This window comes from Caretta caretta, chromosome 2 (assembly GCF_965140235.1).
Source record: "Caretta caretta isolate rCarCar2 chromosome 2, rCarCar1.hap1, whole genome shotgun sequence".
Lineage (NCBI taxonomy): Eukaryota > Metazoa > Chordata > Testudines > Cheloniidae > Caretta > Caretta caretta.
This window is the reverse complement of record NC_134207.1, coordinates 254751351-254770645: the sequence shown is the minus strand read 5'-3', so window position 1 is coordinate 254770645 and position 19295 is coordinate 254751351. Positions and strand designations below refer to the sequence as shown.

The 19295-nt window shown below is 42.0% G+C and overlaps 1 protein-coding gene across 10 annotated transcripts in view; it reads right to left on the bottom strand.

The window, feature by feature from the left end:
* Positions 1-19295, bottom strand: part of KMT2C (lysine methyltransferase 2C) — a 328257-nt gene that overhangs the window by 90156 nt on the left and 218806 nt on the right. For 8 of the 10 annotated variants that reach the window (XM_048837560.2, XM_048837566.2, XM_048837562.2 and 5 more), the window contains 8 exons: positions 15966-16085; positions 10542-10658; positions 6635-6706; positions 6209-6310; positions 5938-6042; positions 4520-4701; positions 4035-4199; positions 3321-3430 (listed from right to left, as the gene is read on the bottom strand). In XM_048837560.2, coding sequence (XP_048693517.2) covers positions 3321-3430; positions 4035-4199; positions 4520-4701; positions 5938-6042; positions 6209-6310; positions 6635-6706; positions 10542-10658; positions 15966-16085 — 973 coding nt within the window. The remainder of the gene's footprint in view (positions 1-3320; positions 3431-4034; positions 4200-4519; positions 4702-5937; positions 6043-6208; positions 6311-6634; positions 6707-10541; positions 10659-15965; positions 16086-19295) is intronic. The other 2 variants (XM_048837568.2, XM_048837569.2) reach the window with 1 other exon arrangement.

Below are 19295 nucleotides of genomic sequence, written 5' to 3'. Positions count from 1 at the left end.
TACAGATAACTGAGATAAGAAGATTAATACAGATAATAGAGAGAAATGGCAGATCTGAATTGAGGATGGAGACAGAAATGGAATGGTCTTCAAGGATATTCTTCTTGCCGAAGGGGAGAACTAAAGAAGGTGTTTAGGGAGGAGTCTTTAGGGATGGTGAAAGATATGTAGAGTTGAGTATCAGTGGAAAAAAGGTAATTAAGCTCAGAGTACAGATGGATGACCGAGAGAGCAGTTAGGCTATGTCTACACTGCAGAGTTTTGTCGCCAAAAGCAATGCCGCTTTAATTAAACTCCTATGGCACATACACATTATGCTCCTTGTGTTGGCAGAGCGCATCCACACTAGCACCTCTTGCATCGACACAGAGAACAGTGCACTGTGGGTAGCTATCCCACTGTGCAACTGGCTGCAGGATGCTTTGGGAAGGGTTTGTAATGCCTTATGGGGAAGGTATAGCATCACATGATGCAGCTTTCTCAGTCCCATCATTCCACAGGCACCCTACTAGATTGTCAGCCGCTTTTCAACTCAAGTGTGGGGGGTGGGAGGGAGGAGGGGAGAGAGGGTGAGACAGGGAGCATGTGCGTGTATGGGAGAAACAGAAACAGAGTGTGTGTTGGGGAAGAGTGAGTGTGTCGGCATGCTGTCTTTAAGTTCAGACAGCTGCGGGAAGCAAGTCCCAAGGCAAGGGGAAGAGGAGACCCCCGACATCAGCCCCGGCCTCCCTCCCTGGCTCTGCCAGTAAGCAGTCTCTCACATACACACACATCCGCCCTGCCTGCCTGCCTCTTTGTTCATAGAGCAGGAGCATTCCATGTTAATGATTTGCTCTTTGTTGCTAGAGCTGAGCTGCATACTCAGCTGTCAGAACTTCCGGGAGCTTTGAAAGGAGAGGGGCGCATGCCGGCAGGGCAGCTGAGTTCAAAACAGTAAACCGAGCGTCACGGCGAGCATTGTGGGATACTGGGGGAGGCCAGTTATGGCGATAAAACAAACAGCAGCATCTGACACTTTGCCGCTTTAAGTTTGCCACAAAAAGCTTTACGCCTCTTGTCAAGGTGGTTTTATTTTGTTGCCAAAACTGAAGAATTTTGTTGCCAAAAGTGGCATTGCAGTGTGTGCACCTCCACTGTTTTGTGTCCAAAAGCTGCCTTTTGCTGACAAAACTCTGCAGCATAGACATAGCCTTAGACTGAACAAAGCAGAAGGTTGCAAATTTAACCTTCCAGAAGAGCAGCCTTAGGGCTTATCTTTACTGCTAAAAGAACCCGGTACTTTTTACCTCGGGGTAACTAACACATTTGAGATACCCCAAGATAAAAACATAGGGAAGATAAGGCACTTTAGTTTTACTGCAAGGTATGATTTCTGCGGTCAACTCCAGGTGGAAATATAGGACTAACCTTGGCAAGTTTATCTCATGGTAAAATTGATGTGCCTTGTCTTCACTGTGTTTTTACCTTGGGATAGCTCACATGTGATGGTTATCCCGAAATAAAATCACAGGTTTTTTAGCAGCGAAGACAAGCTCTAGAGCAGAGGTTTCACTGCCACCAGGGACAAATGAAAAATGGTTCAATATATAGGAGAACTATGGCAGGAGAGAAGCAGACACACTTGCACAATTATGGGGTGGTTCTAGAAGACAGAATGGTTTCCCACAATGCCAAAGGCTGCAGTGTGGTCAAGGAGAACAACAAAGGAAGAGAAGAACCATCAGCCGCAGAAATCAGTCAGTCAGTCCTATAAAAGAATGGGTAATAAGACAATAGTGTTGCCAACTTGTGCAATTTTTTCACATGATATAATTCTGGCTGGGACTGGAGCCAGTCTTGTGATAAGATGTGAAGCTATAGTCCTCTAGCTAATATGAGCCCTCTGATTGGCTCTCTGACTCACTTGCCAGGCTCCTGGGGCAGAATAACCAATCAGTGTTGCTCCAGGCAGAGCTCTCCTCCATCCTCTCAGCAGCCCAAAGCCATTCTCACAGGAGGGCAGGGGGAAGGAAGGATGTAAAGAGCCCAGGGTAGCTCCACTCCCTCCTCCCCCATCACCTGTGAGCGACAGGAGGGCACCTCTGCTCCTCCCCCACACCTGCAACATCCAGCCTAGGAAGGAATTGCTCCTTCTCTGCCTAGAAGGGGAAGAAGGGGACCTGCTGCAGCCCTCCGAGGCCTGGGAAAAGAGGCTGAAGAACCCCAGTAAAAGCACAGGTGAAGCTGGGGGGCAGAACTAAGGGGGGGGAGGTAGCTGATGGGACGCAGAACTGAGGGACAGGGGACATGGGGAATTGACTGCGGGAGAGCTGAACTGATGGGGTGCAGTCTGGATTGAGGGGAGCAGAATGAATTGCTGGGGTGGGGATGGGCAGACGTGGAGGTGAGAGCTCCTTCAGCAGAGACCAAAATCACTTTCCCAATAAACTCGAGAGATTGAAGTTTGACAATACTGTCTCACTTGCTCACGCACACAGGGGATGGGTGCAGGGAGGGGTTCAAAAATCAATTGACAGACAACCCCCCGTACTCCAATTCATTTTTTTTTCAATCATTATTTTTGGAACAGTCTCATGATTTTCGGGGATTGGACTCATGACTTTTGATCTCTTAAGGGAGTCCAACTCATGATTTTTTATCTCTTCAGGTTGGCAATACTGTAATATGGAGAGAGCATGGCTGCAGCTGTTAAGTGATTTGGATGCTACTCCAGCAGAGAGTTCTTTCACTGATGGTAGTCAAGAAGGAACTGGCTACAAAGTTCTGGGGGCGGAAGTGGTGGCATTAGCAGTGTGTAATTGTCGAAGATAGAGAAAAGGTCACGTACACTCTGGATACCACTACTGCTACCTCAGAAGGCCTGAAAGTGTTAAGTTCAGAGAGGTTTGCCCTGTCTGGAACTGGAAGCCGAGATTCTTGTGCAAATATCTTTAAGGAGTATGAATTCTTTTTTCCCAGCTGACAGCTGGGAAGTTGAGCTGTGTTTCATCTTCCCAACACCATGATTTGAAACAGATCTCCGGCTCGCATAGGGTTTATGGATATTAACCCAACCCATCTTCAACAAACTGGTCATATTCCCCCTCTATATCACATATCTCAACCGTTGACAATCTGCTAAATCTTTTCTGATGCTGCAATGGCGCTCCTACAGTCAGTCACTATGGGGTGCTAAAGAACTAGCCTCTAATAATTGGAAAGCCTCCGTTCTGCAATGATCGAGGACTTTACCAACCATAGCACAGAACCATAACATTCCCAAACCTACTGTATTGCATTGTGCACAGCTGCCAAGTCATCGGTTTCAAAAGTCCTCTTACCATTTGTTGGTGGTATGTACGGCCTACACATGGTACAGTCAAAACCAATATCAGCTACGCTTTCCACTTCCTCTTCTGTGTTTAAATTCTGACAGATTGCATGCATCCATCTAGAAATTAAATGGGGGAGGGGGAATACAATTTAAAGGAAATGGCTAACATTTAAGAGACCCAAATATCAGTATATGGTTTTTGAGGTAATAATAAATAAAGGAAATATTTATATAGTTTGATTATTTTAGGAAGAAACAATGATGATCCATGTTCTCTATGTATGCTTTTTCCTGTACATGTGTTTAAATACTGTAAACACTCCCTTACATTATCTATCACCCTTAATAAGAAGGAAAACTATATTTGTGTTCAGACACTTTTTAGCATTGCTTTGCCTGTATATGTGATGGTCTGTTTTGTTCTTATCTATTTATATGATACTCTGTCAAGTACTTATAGATTTATACTCATAACAACTCTGTGAGGTAAGCAAATATCACTTTTAAAGATAGCGAACCAAGATACAGAGAAATTTAGCAATTTGCCCAGACTCGCACAGGAAATCTGTGGCAAAACTGGAAAATGAATTAATAAATTCTGAGTCCCACTTCAGCTGGCTTCACCACAGGACAACCCTTCCTCCCATCCGTACCATGTTACATCATTAGCGTAAAATGTGACTCACAGAAAATAATTTCACAAAATGTTAGAAACTCTTACCTATCACATTGCCTACACTGAAGAATGAGCTCTTCTTCCCTATAGTTGCGAAAGCAGACTGGGCAGTTAGATAAACTTGCACAAGGAGCACACTGTGTGTAATTGTTTTGCCATTCACTTCTTAGACCAGGAGAAGTTGCTCCACAGTGTCTGCACCAAACACACCTGCAAAACACAAACAAGAATGTCTTTATTGTCTTGGGTTCAAAGTAAGATTGTTTACACTTGCAGCATCCTTGGCACAATACACAGTATTAATGGAAGACAATGATTTCCACATTAAATTGTGGCTGATCAAATAGGAAATCTGGTAGGTGTTTTTGTTCAATATATGCCTGCCCTCAAACATTACTTGAATTAAAAGAGAAATTATGGTTAAACTGACATTGGAAATACTTAGCTGAAATATTTCAATACTAGTTTTAAATATAGTGAAATGAAAAAGAAACAACAGTAAACATTTCTGACACCAGAACCAAACACACCATTTGCACTTCCAGCCTCCTTTGGGAACTGTCTGCAGTGGGGGATCTAGGCAGTAAGTGTGGTAGCTGATGTCACAGTCATCACAGAGAAGCAGTCTTCCTGGATCTGTAGCTTTCCCGCAGGCTTCACACACTGTGCACTCCAGGCACCTCCATCCTTTACTGAGCACCACCTTAGTAATCTGCAGATAGGAAGGCAGTGTGCAACTTATTCCCAAACAACCGTAGAGGCTTTAAATGTTGTATACATTTATTTCAATATAGTAAACATTGGGTCCACTGCTGATCTGGCTACGTAGAGGTGTAGAGATGCTGCACCTGTGCTGATTATCTGCATCACTGGTAGCAACACAGGAAGGGAAGCAAGCTTTGCAAAGCTGCTATATATCCCCTACTTGCGCAGGTGGGTGGGGAAAGTAGCAGAACGGGAAGGGACTGGCTGGAGTGTAGGTTCTGACACCACAGTGTGACAGCCTGTGTAGCTCGGCAGCATTCTGGGAACATATGCTGTACTGGGGTCTCTACCAGTGCAGTTTACTCCTTCGGAGCAACAGGGGAGTCACAAGCTCTTTCCCAGGCTGCTCATGGGGAAGTGCAACAATACGTTTGCCTGTAGCAAAGCCAAGATGGAACTCATTAAAAAATCCTGTTTCATTCCAAATTCTTTGTGAGGCCTAACACTGGGGTTTTAGTGAGTAGAACCAAATCATCCATTTGAAGTTATTTAAAATATAATTTAAGAGTATCATCTGACTGCAGAACCAAATTATATTCTCATGAAAAATGCACACAGCATTTCATAAAGCACATGTAAAAGCAAAGTAAAACCCAATGGTATCTTAAAAAATACCCACATTTTACATAACTGCACTTATATAATGAGCAACAGACAGTTTATATGCTGCAGTAAATAGCTTATTATGTGCTTGCTAAGTCATCTCATACCATTCAAATTTAATTTTCTCACATTCTCTCCTAGACTAATGAATCTGAAATATATTAACTACCCTAGTTGCTGTCAATTCTGACAGCCAACAGACAAATTGAATCAACTAAACCTGACACCCTAGCAAATGAAGTTGCACTATAATTTCTTTCTTAAAAAAATTCTGCTCGTGTTAAGATTTTAAGCTTATATTTTAACATGTTATTTTAACCAACAGCTAGATTAATAAGTGCTATTTATGATTGTGAAATTAGAAAAAAGGTTAATTTCTCTTGAGGCAGTGCATACTATAAAATGACATTTAATTAAAGTTTTTCACAAGTTGCATACAAATAATGGTCACATTAGCTGAAGAATATTTAACAAGATAATCACTCTCCTAATTATGACAAAACTGGAAGCAATGAGGTGCTATTCAAGTACAATATGCAAACAATATTGTCAAATAATTTTAATGTAACAATGTACTTACCTTAATACTGACACAGTAGGGATGGTAACACTGACCACACTGAGAGCATGCAAGCAACCTGCCCTCTGCACCCTGGCCAAAACTCCCGCAAACTACACACATATCCTAGAACAACAGAAAGAACAGTTTTCAAAGATGGGCAAATACACAACATCCAACACTATGCAGCTGCTCTAAAGTAAAACCCCACCCGTACATTGGATAATTCAACTCATAACAGAGACATTTAATCCTTTTTCATTACAACCATCAGAGTAACTGGTATCCCAACCTGATGTAAAGTGAACTTGTCACTGCTAGAAAATAGTACAACTGTATTATGCATCGAGTTTTCTTCCTCATCTTTGTTAGATGAAACATCCATGGTTGTGACCTACAAAAAACAACATCATATGAATATATTTTCATAGCTGAAGATACAAACTTTTCACTCTTGTTTACTACTGTCCTTCTGGAACTGAACAAGTAGTACAATATTTCAGAATATAAATATATACAGACTATCATAAACTGTAAAAAACATTTGCTGGTTTCAAGATCTATATTTCTGGGTATTCATCAGGAAACCTTGCAAATGTTTATTAATACAAAGTAATCACCAGTAAAATCCACATTTGCCAGAAGTTACACACTGGTGGCCACATTGTACCATTTTTTTCATCATGTGGAGGGTCCCTTCTGCTTAACTTTCGCTCACCACAAAGAAAGATGTCAAACGTTTCTGCAGCAGTCTCTCTTCCCCGTTCCTCCAGATAGTACTCTTATGCATCTTGGGATCCACATGGGGGAAATGGGAAGGCAGTGAACAGGTTGACAGAAATGCACTTTGTGCTAAACAGAGGTTTATCTGAATATGCTAAATTTGCTGTTATTCTTGCTCATTAATAAACAAAGCCCATTTAATAGCACATTTTAATATTAAAGGTGTAGTATATACCCATAATTGAAGAACAATGAAGCTCAAGCAAATTATATATTATTATTTTTTTTTATACTTGATTTAGATAAGTACTCCGGTTGTATTAAAGAAATGATGGCTAGCAGTTAAGGTTGTGCAGCTGTTCCCATTCATGGGTTTCTATAGGGTTTTATACTGTGATTGTGAAAATTAACTCTGGTTTGAAAACTTTGCACAGACATTTAGACCACAGCCAATAAGCAAATTTCCTCCCACAAAAAAACCAAAACAAAAATCAATTTAAGCATCTAGATTATATGAAGGCAACACACATAAAGCCCCCAGACAGATATTAGGATTTTTAAAATGTGTTTTTGTGCTTCCGTAACTCAATGTTTTCACTTTATTTTAAACAATTTTTCCATACTTTTAGACCTGAAGACACTTATTTCATTAAAATATTTTCAAATAACTGAGCCAGACTTTAAAAAGCTATGTGTTATGTATAAAATGGTCTTCACAAAATGCAGCAAGAATTTTAAAAATGCAATATTACATTGTAATTGCACATAATTACATCATTACATATATTTATACTAATTCAATAATGAGATACAATTAGTTACATAAATAAACAATCATAAACCAGGCTTCCAAAATAAGCCAAAGATACTAACAAACCTTTATTAGAAGATTATGTCTGGGAAATAAACCCAGAAAAGCAAGACAATTCACTGTTTTCTGATTTAAAATCCAACACAGACTTGTCACCCTCCTGAGCCATATCAGAGTGACCAAGGATCTATGAAAGACAACTAACATCTGACAAATTCATAATACTATGACTGGATTTCTCAAATGCATAAGCTTGAACAATAATTTCTAACTTCATTTTTTCTATGTTCAGTCACACCTGGTATAGCACTAAATAGAATGCTTGAATTATCAACTTCTCATATTAGAGCTTTTTAAAAAAAAATATAGGGAAGGAGAGGGCTAAAAATGGTGATATTTCAATCCTTTGTTTTTTATTTGAATGAAGGGGGTCTACTACACTAGGTTCCGTTGATTAAGAGTAGCACTATTTTGCCTGGATTCATGGATTAGGTGTGTAGTTCCCCTGCCTCTTGGTTGAACAAAATAATTATCGTAATTTTTCAAGACTGTGGAGGAAACATTAATGAACAGCTAAACTGTTTTGACTATAGGCAAATCTCCCTATGTATGATGTTTTGCTAGTTTAGATGATCCAACCAGGACTCTTGCGCTATGAGCCAATAGGGACTGTGAGAGTTTGGAAGATGAAGTACATAGTCCTAGGGATGAAAACATTTTGCGTGGCTAAGTGTCATCTCCTTCAGGAATAGTACTTATGGTGTCTTCTCCAAAAGGATTCTGTAAAACCCTTTGAGAAAAAGAATCTTTTTCTTTTCCTGCCTTTCTTCCCCACTGCCACTTGAGTTGACAAATGTGGATTTTTTTAAAGTGCATTCCTCATAAACCTCATGTTGACAATGCCATTTCTGCTTAAACACTATTTTTAACCCATGTAGCAGCTCACCAGTCCAAACATCGTTCTGAGGCAATGCTAACTGATGTCAGCACAGCTACAAGAATAATTAAATAATTTTCGTTAAGTGTTGCTGGCAAGTCCTACTAACTTAATGGGAACTACTTCTGTGCACCAGAGGGCAGAATTTGAGCTTTAGAATTTGGAGGATCAAACTATCACAATTTTGAGGTGATCCAAAATTGTAGGACCTAAAATCCTTGGCTAATTGTACCCTTCTGCAGAAAAAGTAGCTGAAGTAGTAGAGTGGGAACCAAGAAACTCTGCAAGTTTGACTATATGGAGCTGCCAACTACTCATCCCTCCACAGTGGCTGGGGCATCAGGTGGTTGAAGGGGTATGATCTCCTAATGCTATAAAGTCCCATCCGTGGAAAAAAGACCCCAGGTGCAGGAGATGGCTGGTGCCTTTGCACTGCTACCTTCCCCCTTGCTACCACTGTATAGCCACCACATCTCAGTGCAAAATCTGTCTTCTTTAAGAGTCTGATCTGGTGCTCACTGAAGTAAACTGAAAGGCTGCCATTAACTTCAATGGGCATAGAATAAAGCTTTAGGCCTTCATGGAAAAATTCTATACAATTTAGTAGCAAATGTTCACCTTTCTATGTGTAGACCAGGGGTCTCAAACATGCGGCCTGCAGGGTTATTTTCTGTGGCCCGCCAGCTCCCCGCGGCCCCTCAACATTTATCTAGAGCAGCTCTGGCCCGGCGCGCATTGGGGACAGGGCAGGCTCCCTCCCTGCCTGCCTGCCTTGCCCCCACACCGCTCCAGGAAGCGGCCGGGACCTGGGGGAGTGGGGCACAGGGGGTCTGTGTGTTGCCCTGGCCGCTCCTCCAGGTACCTCCCCCGAAGCTCCCATTCGCCGCGGTTCCTTGTTCCCAGCCACTGGGAGCTTCGGGGGAGGTACCTGAAGGAGCGGCCAGGGCAACATACAGACCCCTGTGCCCCACTCCCCCAGGTCCCGGCTGCTTCCCGGAGCAACGCGGGGGCAGGGCAGGCAGGGAGCCGGCCCTGCCCCTGGTGCGTGTTGGGCCAGACCCGCCCCCGAACCCCTCCTGCAGTCGAACCCCCTGCCCTGAGCCCCCTGCTGCACCCCAACCCCCTGCCCTGAGCCCCCTGCCACACCCCACACCCCTCCTGCACCCCGACCCTCTGCCCTGAGCCCCCTGCCACACCCTGCACCCCTCTTGCACCCCCTAGGGGCAGGGAGGGGACAGCGTTGGGATGGGGATTTTAGGGAAGGGGTTGGAATGGGGGCATGGAAGGGGTGGGAAGAGGCGGGGAAGCGGGGGGAGAGAGGGGTCAGTGGTGCAGCCCTCAGGCCAATGTACTAGTCCTCATGTGGCCCTCATGGTCATTTGAGTTTGAGATCCCTGGTGTAGACCAACCTACAGAATTAGACAAAAAGGAAACCATATTTTCTACTGAATTTTATAAATGTTTAGTAATTATTTCTGTAAAAGCTATTGGCTGCACTCCTATTAAAATATTAGGCTTTTCCATAAGTGTAAATTAGTGCTTTGTAGCATTAAGATAGTTGTGGATATTCAAGTTGATATCAACAGCTACGCCCCTATTCAGCAAGGTATGTAAGCACATGCCTAACTTTAAGCACATAAGTAGTTCCAGGAAGCCAATGGGACAACTCACATAACTAAAGTGAGACATGCTTATGTTCTTTGCTGAATTGCCCTAAGAAGAAGAGCTTTCCATGGACAGCTCTTCATCACAGACCCCCAATACCCTTGGAGTACCCTCAGGAGAATTATAACAGGGTTGAGAGAAGGTGATATAATCCAGTATAGGTCTTGTTTTCCCCACGTCTACTGGCCCAGTGGAAAGCTCCCTTAATTAGTGTCACCTCCATGTGTGGAAGTGGAAAGAATGATCCTCAACCATATCCTTTTAAAAGGGAATGTAGATGATGTAAAATTGTTCTGGATCCATTAGCTACAGGTTAGTCCCCATTTTTATCTAAAATATATAATTACATTTAATGAAAACTAGAATGTTATCAAAACTATTTCTCATTGCTTATTTTGTTTAGATACAAAATTTCTCTAAAAAAATGAGAGCTGTAATAATGAAGTTACACACCAAACTACATATATGATTAAAAAGATATGTTCTTACCCCTGGAGTGACAACAGCCCCAATCCCATTCTTCAGTTTTGATCTACCTCTGCCACCTCTTCCTGAAAGACCCGCACCACGTGGTCTCCGCTTCCCTGCGAATCCTGATCCACGGCCCTATTTAATATACAAGAGCAATTTAAATACAACCCAGATCTCTTTTAGTGTAGGGACACTTCCTTGTAATTATAAATAAGAAGAACTGTGGTTTCAAGTGGATATAGGCAAGCCAGACCACCATTATTAAATCTCTGCATAAATTGTAGTAGAATACCTTTAACTTCAGACTAAAACCTTTTCCTCTGTCTGTGGTCTTCAACCATTATAAAAAGGATTGCCTTCAACAAAAGTACTTAAAACCTGTCACACACTAATTTTTACTACAGGCACAGCTGGTAATATTGAAATACATTTTCTCCCTCTTGCCTAGTACTCCAGCTAAACTCTACCTCTTGTTCGATTCTTTAAGAACATGCAGCTCAGACACAGCCAGGTGTGTTAGGACTGTTGCGTGGGCAATTTACTGGTTATACAGTAGCTACACTTCTTTGCTGTAAATAGTCACACAGACATGTTAGGGCTTGATCCTGCTCCCACAGAGGTCAGTGACTAAACTCCCACTGATTCAGTCGGAACAAGATCAAGATTTCAGTGTTTAATTTGTTTAATACCCTAAAGAAAGTATTATTTATAATACTAAAATATTTTTATTTGTAATATTTACACTTATTGCTAGTGGTTTGTTCTTTTTCCCACCCTTGTTTAATCTGTAGATGCTTGGTGACAGTGCTGAGTTGGGATCCCTTAACTGATGAGGTGAATTTAAATACAGCGAATTGGGGGTGGGGTGGGGGAAGGGCGAGGAGTAAATTTCATACTTTTTCAAATGTTAATTACCTGACATTATTATTGTTAATTAATTTGGCTTTCATGAATAAGGTTTTTTATTTCACACTGAACTAGAAAAACAAAATAAAACAAAGCAAAAGAAAACACAGAAAACTCACTGATCACTTCCAAAAGAGGAAAACATTATTATTTGCTATGTCTCTATAGAATTGTGGCTGATATTTTTCAGATCACATCTGAACAGATTACACATACCTTAGACCTTTTCTTCTGTTCTTATACAATGAGAGTTAAGGTATATATTCAATACAGCAGATTTCCTACTATGCTTTTCTACTACTAGATACATAGCATTTGTCCTTGTTTTAAATGCATTTTAAGAAATCTATGTTAACAGCTACTCTACTCTAACTTAATTTTGCTGTCCACAAAATATCTACAAGTCTACAATTTCTATCTGAATGCTTGCTCCAAACTATTTTAAGATGCCAAAAATACCAAGACAAAACAATTCACTCAATAAAAGGCACGTACTGCCTTTGAACTATGGTACTCTCCTTAATGTCAATGGAAGATGCTCTAGACCAGGAGTTCTCAAACTTCATTGCACCGCGACCCCCTTCGGACAACAAAATTACTACATGACCCCGGGTGCAGGGTGGAGTAAAGCCCAACCCTGCCACCCTGGGTGGCAGGAGAGGGGGCCAGAGCCCTACCACCCCTAATGGGGGTGGAACTTGTGTTTCAGTGTCAGCCCTGGATCCCAGCAAGTCGAATGCTAGCCCTGGCAACCCCATAAAAATGGAGTTGCGACCCATTTTGGGGTCCCGACCCACAGTTTGAGAACCGCTGCTCTAGACTAGTGGTCTCCAACCTTTTTACACCCAAGATCACCTTTTGAATTTAAGGGCAACCTGGGATCTATCCCACTCCTTCCCCAAAGCCCTGCCCCACTCACTCCATCCCCCTCTCTTTCCCCCACCCTCACTCACTTTCAACAGGCAAAGGTAGGGGTTTGGAGTTCGGGAGGGGGTATGGCTCTGGGCTGGGGGGTTCACAGTGTGGGAAGAGGCTCTGGGCTGAGCCTGGAGCAGGGGATTGGGGGGCAGGAGGGGGCGAGTGTGCAAGCTCTGGGAGGGAGTTTGGGTGCAGGAGGGGGCTCTGGGCTGTGGCAGAGTGTTGGGGTAGAGGAAGGGGTACAGGGTGCTGGCTCTGGGAGGGGGAGGTCAGGGCTGGGGCAGGGGCTTGGGGTGTAGGAGAGGGTATAGGGTCAGGCTCTGGGAGGAGGGTCAGGGCTGGGGCAGGGTGAAGGAGGGGGTACAGAGTGCTGGCTCTGGGAGGGGGTCAGGGCTGGGACTTGGGGTGCAGGAGGGGGCTCAGGGTGTAGGAGGGGGTATGGGGTGCTGGCTCTGGGAGGGGGCTCAGGGTTGGGATGTGGCCTCCCGCCAGGCAGCACTTACCTCCGGCAGCTCCCGGTCTGTGGTGCAGAGTGGCTGCTGCCAGCTAAGGCAGGCTCCCTGCCTACCCTGGCCTCACGTCACTCCTGGAAGGGGCCAACAGGCCCCTGCAGCGAGGAGAGGGGGGAAATGGACATGGCTCCGCGTGCTGCCCTTCTCTGCAAGCACTGCCCCCGCGGCTCCCATTGGCCACAGCTCCCTGGTCCCGGCCAATGGGAGCTGCAGGGGCGGTGCTTGCAGGCAGGAGCAGTGCATATAGGAAGACCCCTGCCCTTCACCCGGGGCTGTGCTGGCCACTTCCGGGAGTGATGTGAGGCCAGGGCAGGCAGGGAGCCTGCCTTAGCAGCAGCACTGCTACACCACCAGAGATCACGACTGACCAGTCAATCGTGAGTAACTGGCTGGTGATCACTGCTCTAGACCCATGTGAACAGCTTCCGTTAATATTCATAAGAGTTCCATGGATTTAAGGTAACATTATCGCCTCAATAGGGCCAATAGTATTTTCAGATATACCATCCCCTATTTTTATAGAAGATATAGAATAGTGGTTCTCAACCAGGTGTTCAGGGCGCCCTGGGGGGACGCAAGCAGGTTTCAGAGGGTCCTCCAAGCAGAGCTGACATTAGACTTGCTGGCGTCCACAGCAGAAAGTCGAAGCCCCAACCCTTGGGGTTGAAGCCCAGTGCTCTGAGCCCCGCCACCCAGGGCTGAAGCTGAAGCCTGAGCAACTTAGCTTCATGGGGTCCCCTGTGGTGTGGGCCCAAAGGCAGTTGCCCTGCTTGCTACCTCCTAACGCTGACCTTGACTTTTATACACAGAGAGACTGTTGTTGCGGCACAAATGGGCTGTGGAGTTTTATAGTATGTTGTGAGGGCCTCAGAAAGAAAAAGATTGAGAACCCCTGGTATAGAAATTTGTGGTGATAGTTATTGCAAGGTAGAATCCAAATATTCCACTAGTAACAATATTATTGGAACTATAAATTAAAGTAACTGTGCACTGTCAGGCAATGCAATCATACAGCATTTTAGAAATAAGAATAAGGAAGGAGGTGTTGATGGCTAAAGTTTCTTTAAGTAGCCAAGTGAAATGTTTAATTTCTCCCCCTCTCTGTATAGAGTGTAAAATATATACACACTGCATAGAAGATTCACTTTCTTTAGAAGTAAAATGCTTGGACAAATTCCTAACCTTGCGTGTTTTAGATTGCACATCAGTATTTTTATTTTCACAAGACTAACAATTTGACAGAAATAGCACAAACCTGTATCACTGTTAATGCTGGACATTATGCTGAAAATTAATGTTTCAAGCAGAAATAGCTAAGATAATATCAAATTAAAATAAAGCAAATTAGCATGATAATTAAAGTGAGATGAAAATAAATCAATTGAAATCAACATCAACCTACTTATGGTTTTATATTTTTTCATTAAGTTTTTTCTCTCTCTCTTTTTAGTGTTGTAATAATCCCAGTAAGGGCATGTCTACACAGAGCAGCAACATACACTTTTATTTATTTTTTTGGGGGTAGGAGTGGGGGTGTTGTAATCTCCAAAGCACGCCAATGTGTTGTGTGTTAACTGCTGGTGTGCACTAGAAGTTCTCTAGTGTGCTTTAATGTGGTGCTGTTTGAAACAGCATTATGCTAAAGCACACTAGGGAACTTTCAGTGCACAGCAGCAGGGTCTTCACTGGCCAATTATTAGGGTTGCCAACTTTCTAATCGCACAAAACTAAACACACATGCCCCACTACCTGCCCCGCCCCTTCTTAAGGCCCTGCCCCAAGGCCCCGCCCTCTCCCTCTGTTGTTTGCTCTTCCTCCACCCTCACTCACTTGCTCATTTTCACCACACTGGGGCAGAGGGTTGAGATGTGGGAGGGGGTGAGAGATATGGTTGGGGGTGTGGGGCTCTGGGCTGGGGCTGAGGGGTTTGGAGTGTGGAAGGGGCTCAGGGCTGGGGCAGGGGTTCACGGTGCGGGAGGTCTCTGGCTGGGAGGTGTTGGCTCTAGAGTGAGGCCATGGATGAGGGGTTTGGGGATCAGGAGGGGGCTCTGGCCTGGGGCTGAGGGGTTTGGAGTGTGGGAGGGGGCTCAGGGCTGGGGCAGGGGGTTGGGGTGCGGACTCTGGCTGGGGGTGCGGGCTCTGGGGTGAGGCAGCATGCAGAGCCACTTGACCCTTCCACCTAGGAGCCAAGGGATGTGTCACTGCTTCCAGGAACTGCGGTTCCTGGCCAATGGCGCTGTGGAGCCAGCGCTTGGGGTGGGGGCAGTGTGCAGAGCCCCCGTGACCGCCCCTGCGCCTAGGAGCTGAGGGACATGTTGCCTCTTCCAGGAGTCATGAGGATCCGGGTAGGGAGCCTGCCAGCCCCACGCCAACTGGAGTTTTAATGGCCTGGTCAGCAGCGATGACCAGAGCCGCCAGGGTCCCTTTTCGAACTGGTCTTCCGGTCAAAAACCGGACACCTAGCAACTCTACAATTAATGCACATTAGTGTGCTTTAGAAATCACCCCCTTAAAGTGTGCATTGCTGCTCTGTATAGACAAGCCCTCAATTTCTTTGTTTTTTTTGATGGTAGCTATCAGTGAGACAGTAGCCTGGCCCCTTCTAAGACAGTCAAATAGTTTTTTTCTAAGTTTAAACATATGTCACTGTGAATGCCTTTTGAAAAATGTCTCCACAGCAACACACTTTGCAACAGCCCAGAGCTCAGTCCTTTTCAGTCTGGCTCTCCTTACTGCCAGCAGTCTTCAGGACACACAGACACACTCACTCTCTCTCTCACTCAAGTAACTCCTTGACAGCTATTTAACAGCAATAGCCAAAAAATAGTGAAGTACTAAAACATAGTTCATTAAAAATTGGTAATGCAAATTATCTTGCCATATAAAATTCAAAAGTTATGCAATGCCATCACATTCCGTGTATGCTTTAATAAATTTATATTTTTGTAATTTAAAAGCTTCAGACTTTAACAGTTTTCTTAAAAAGTCAAAGTTAACAGTGATAAAATGGAAGATTAATTCAGTTGATCTATACATAGTTTTCATTAGTAGGCTCTATAGCAGAAAGATAGCAATGGATACATGAATATAAATACAAATTATTTACCACTTTGATGCTCCAAATGGCACTGCCAGGAAGCTGTCTGGATTTAAAAATGTCCCGACCTTCTGAAATGTCTGGGGACCAGGAAGGTGGGCTCACTGTATTATTGGTACTCCAAGCCCCCTAGGATACGGCAGGTGAGAAAATAGATGTATAAAACTCAGCAACATAAAAATAAAGAAATAAAAATAAAATAAAGCAAGCAACTAAAAGTTTCTGAAAAGCAAAGCACATGCAGGCATAGGCAATTTCTCCTAAATTTACTTAACTGCTAAACTAGTTTATATGGGGAAAATTTCAACCCGCCACTGAAATTTATGTAGAGAAAATTTCAACCCTCAGTGAGGTTAAAAGGTCTGCAAAGTGACTTTAAAAAAACTACAAAGTGAAAATGTGAGAAAAGAGGGTTGACTGATGATCATCATGTCATAGACAGGAATCATAGCAACATAGTAAATCTCTAAATTTCGGATCACCATGCCAAGAAGATACTATTTTGAGATCATAGATGGGTTTTGAGAGTACATTCCCTTCCATATCTCAATCCACATCTTTGAAGGAAGAGACGGCCTTGTATCACTTTTTAAATATAAAATTATTGATAATCAAAACAACATGTAGGCTGAGAAGCATGTAAGACACAGAGATAAAAATAAAACTAAAACATGAAAAAAAATGAAAAATAAATGTGAGCAGTTAACAAAATACCTCTGACCTGCAAGTACACCACAAACGTACAATTATAAAAGCTCACACCTATAAATCATAATTCCAATTTTTTTATATTATAACAAACTATAATATCAAACAATGTCTAACATAATATAGGATATATAAAGCTGAATTTTAAAAACATAATCATAGTTTTATTTTAATTTGTATTTATACAATGTCCAGCACGATGGGATTCCAATCTGATTGTGGTATTTGTGTACTACCATAATATAAAGAGTAAAACAACAAGAATAGGATTAGCAATACTGTGCTAATTTAAGGATGGGTGGAGAAACCTGCTGATGTTCCTGCAGTTCTTACTCAGACAACAGAATGCATCCGATGAAGTAAGCTGTAGCTCACGAAAGCTTATGCTCAAATAAATTTGTTAGTCTCTAAGGTGCCACAAGTACTCCTGTTCTTCAGACAACACTGTTACTGAAGGCAGTAGAAGTTTTGCTTGAACTCTGTGTAAGGACTTCAGGATTAAGGCACAAATGATTTACTAAGGTAATTTCATTTTAAATTTACAATTTAGCATGCCTACAGAGTAATAAATTATACTAATTTTAACACTCCTTTGGAATTAAGCAAAAACATAGCTAAGATTAAGATTTAAATGGTATAGGGAAAAATTGGTTAATTTCCAAAAAGACTACATTCGGCAATAATTTAGGCCCCTAATCCAGCATGTGAATAGTTCCAACTATTCACATATGTAAAATACCTACACACACAAGTGTTTGCAGGATTGAGGCCTTAGAACATTGGCCTTTGTGACAATAAGTATAAAGAAATATACACTAGCTTCACACATCACAAGTTTTTAAAATGAAATATAAAACAATGTCAAGCAAAATAAAGTGATTTGGGAAACAGTTTCTTTTAAATCCAATAGCTGATTAAAACTTTTACTTCTGTCAGCATTAGTCTACATACAGAAATTGTAGCACTTTAACTTTACCAATATAGTTAAAAGCTATACAAGTCCCCTAGTGTGGACACAGCCATAATAGTATAAAAGTGCTTTATATGAGTACTGTATAGCTATTTCTGCATAGGACGGGGAATAACTTTTACTGATATAACTGCTTCCATCGCAGGGGTTACAGTGGTATAATGATATTGGTTTTAAAAGGAAAAAAGCACACTCTACCTGAAATAATTATACTAGTACAAAAACTGTGTGTGGACCAGGCCTCAGTAAAAATAAATCCCCGTCACCTTGTGTGTGTAACTCCCACTGAACTCAGTGGAAATGGAAAGACTACCAATGAAGTTAAATTTCTCTGTGTTGAAAGTATTGTAGTTTTACCAATCAGTAATTTTGTTGAATGGTAATTATTTTTATCAATAACATTAATTGTCAGAATTACATTGTCAGAGATGTTAGCAGATCAGGAGCTACAGGAAATTTAAGATGTCAAGTCTTGGCGACTAGTCAGGCTTCTCTTTAACATCAAGGGAGATAGAACACTAGCTTCCAGTTTGGGCAAGAACAAGATAATTTTCCAGAAAATTAAATTAAAAATCTTTCTGGGATTTCAGATTTGTTTTTCCCCTAAAGAACTAATGTTCATTATTTGTCAGGTATTTGTTCTTTACCCATAACAAAATAATGGACATATTCTGCATATCAAAGTCCTCCCCTCATCCTGTGTTTATACAGGAGAGAATATACCACTTGAAGGCCACAATCCAAAGATCTCAAAACACATTACTCAAACTACTGTTTAAGACCTAAAACCATTTAAAGTCCTATTTGAAATATATTAAATAATTTTGCTGCAGAGAGAACACACTTCTCCAGAAATTAAATATTTCAAGTCAATTTAAAATGTATTAGAAATTTAAATTTGAATATGAAATATCCATCTTTCAAAACAAAATGCATTATATATGATTATGAACCACATTGTTATAGTTTAAATTTCCAATTGAATCCAAGTTTTATTGTAGCTCAGAAACACATTTGAATTCTGTGTCAGATAAATTTAATTAAAAACACACCACTTCCACAATAGTATGAACAAATTAATTACATCAAAGAGATGCATTAATTATATTTTGGCTTTTAATTAATGCCCATTACAGCACAACACTGCAGAAAAAGTTCTATTCAGTTCACTTATATCAAAACCATGGTAATAATTATGTACTTTGACATAAACAGGAAGTTCTCATTCTCCATCATATTCTTGAGTCCTCAGAACTGAACCAGCTGCAACTAAATTACAACAAAAGGAAACAGAACATCAACAAAGGTCAGGATAGCTTACTAAATCACCAGTGGCTGTGTTTAGCAACCGAATGCCTCCTTTATGAAATATACTTTAATCAGAAATAAAGATGAACAAAACATAAGCTTTCATCTCGTTTCAATGTTTAATAAAATACCACATATGATCTTTTCAGATTGCAATTGTGTCATTTCTAGTGAGAGGAAAAACAATAGATACTGGGACTCTGAAATAACTTGATAGTTATAAATCTAACTCTTCTTGTATTAAAAACAACCCTCCTAATAACAATAAAAACATAACAGCCTCTTCCCAGCCCCACATACCAACAAAAGTCCCCTCTATCTAGGTTCTCACATCAACAACCATGATCATAGTA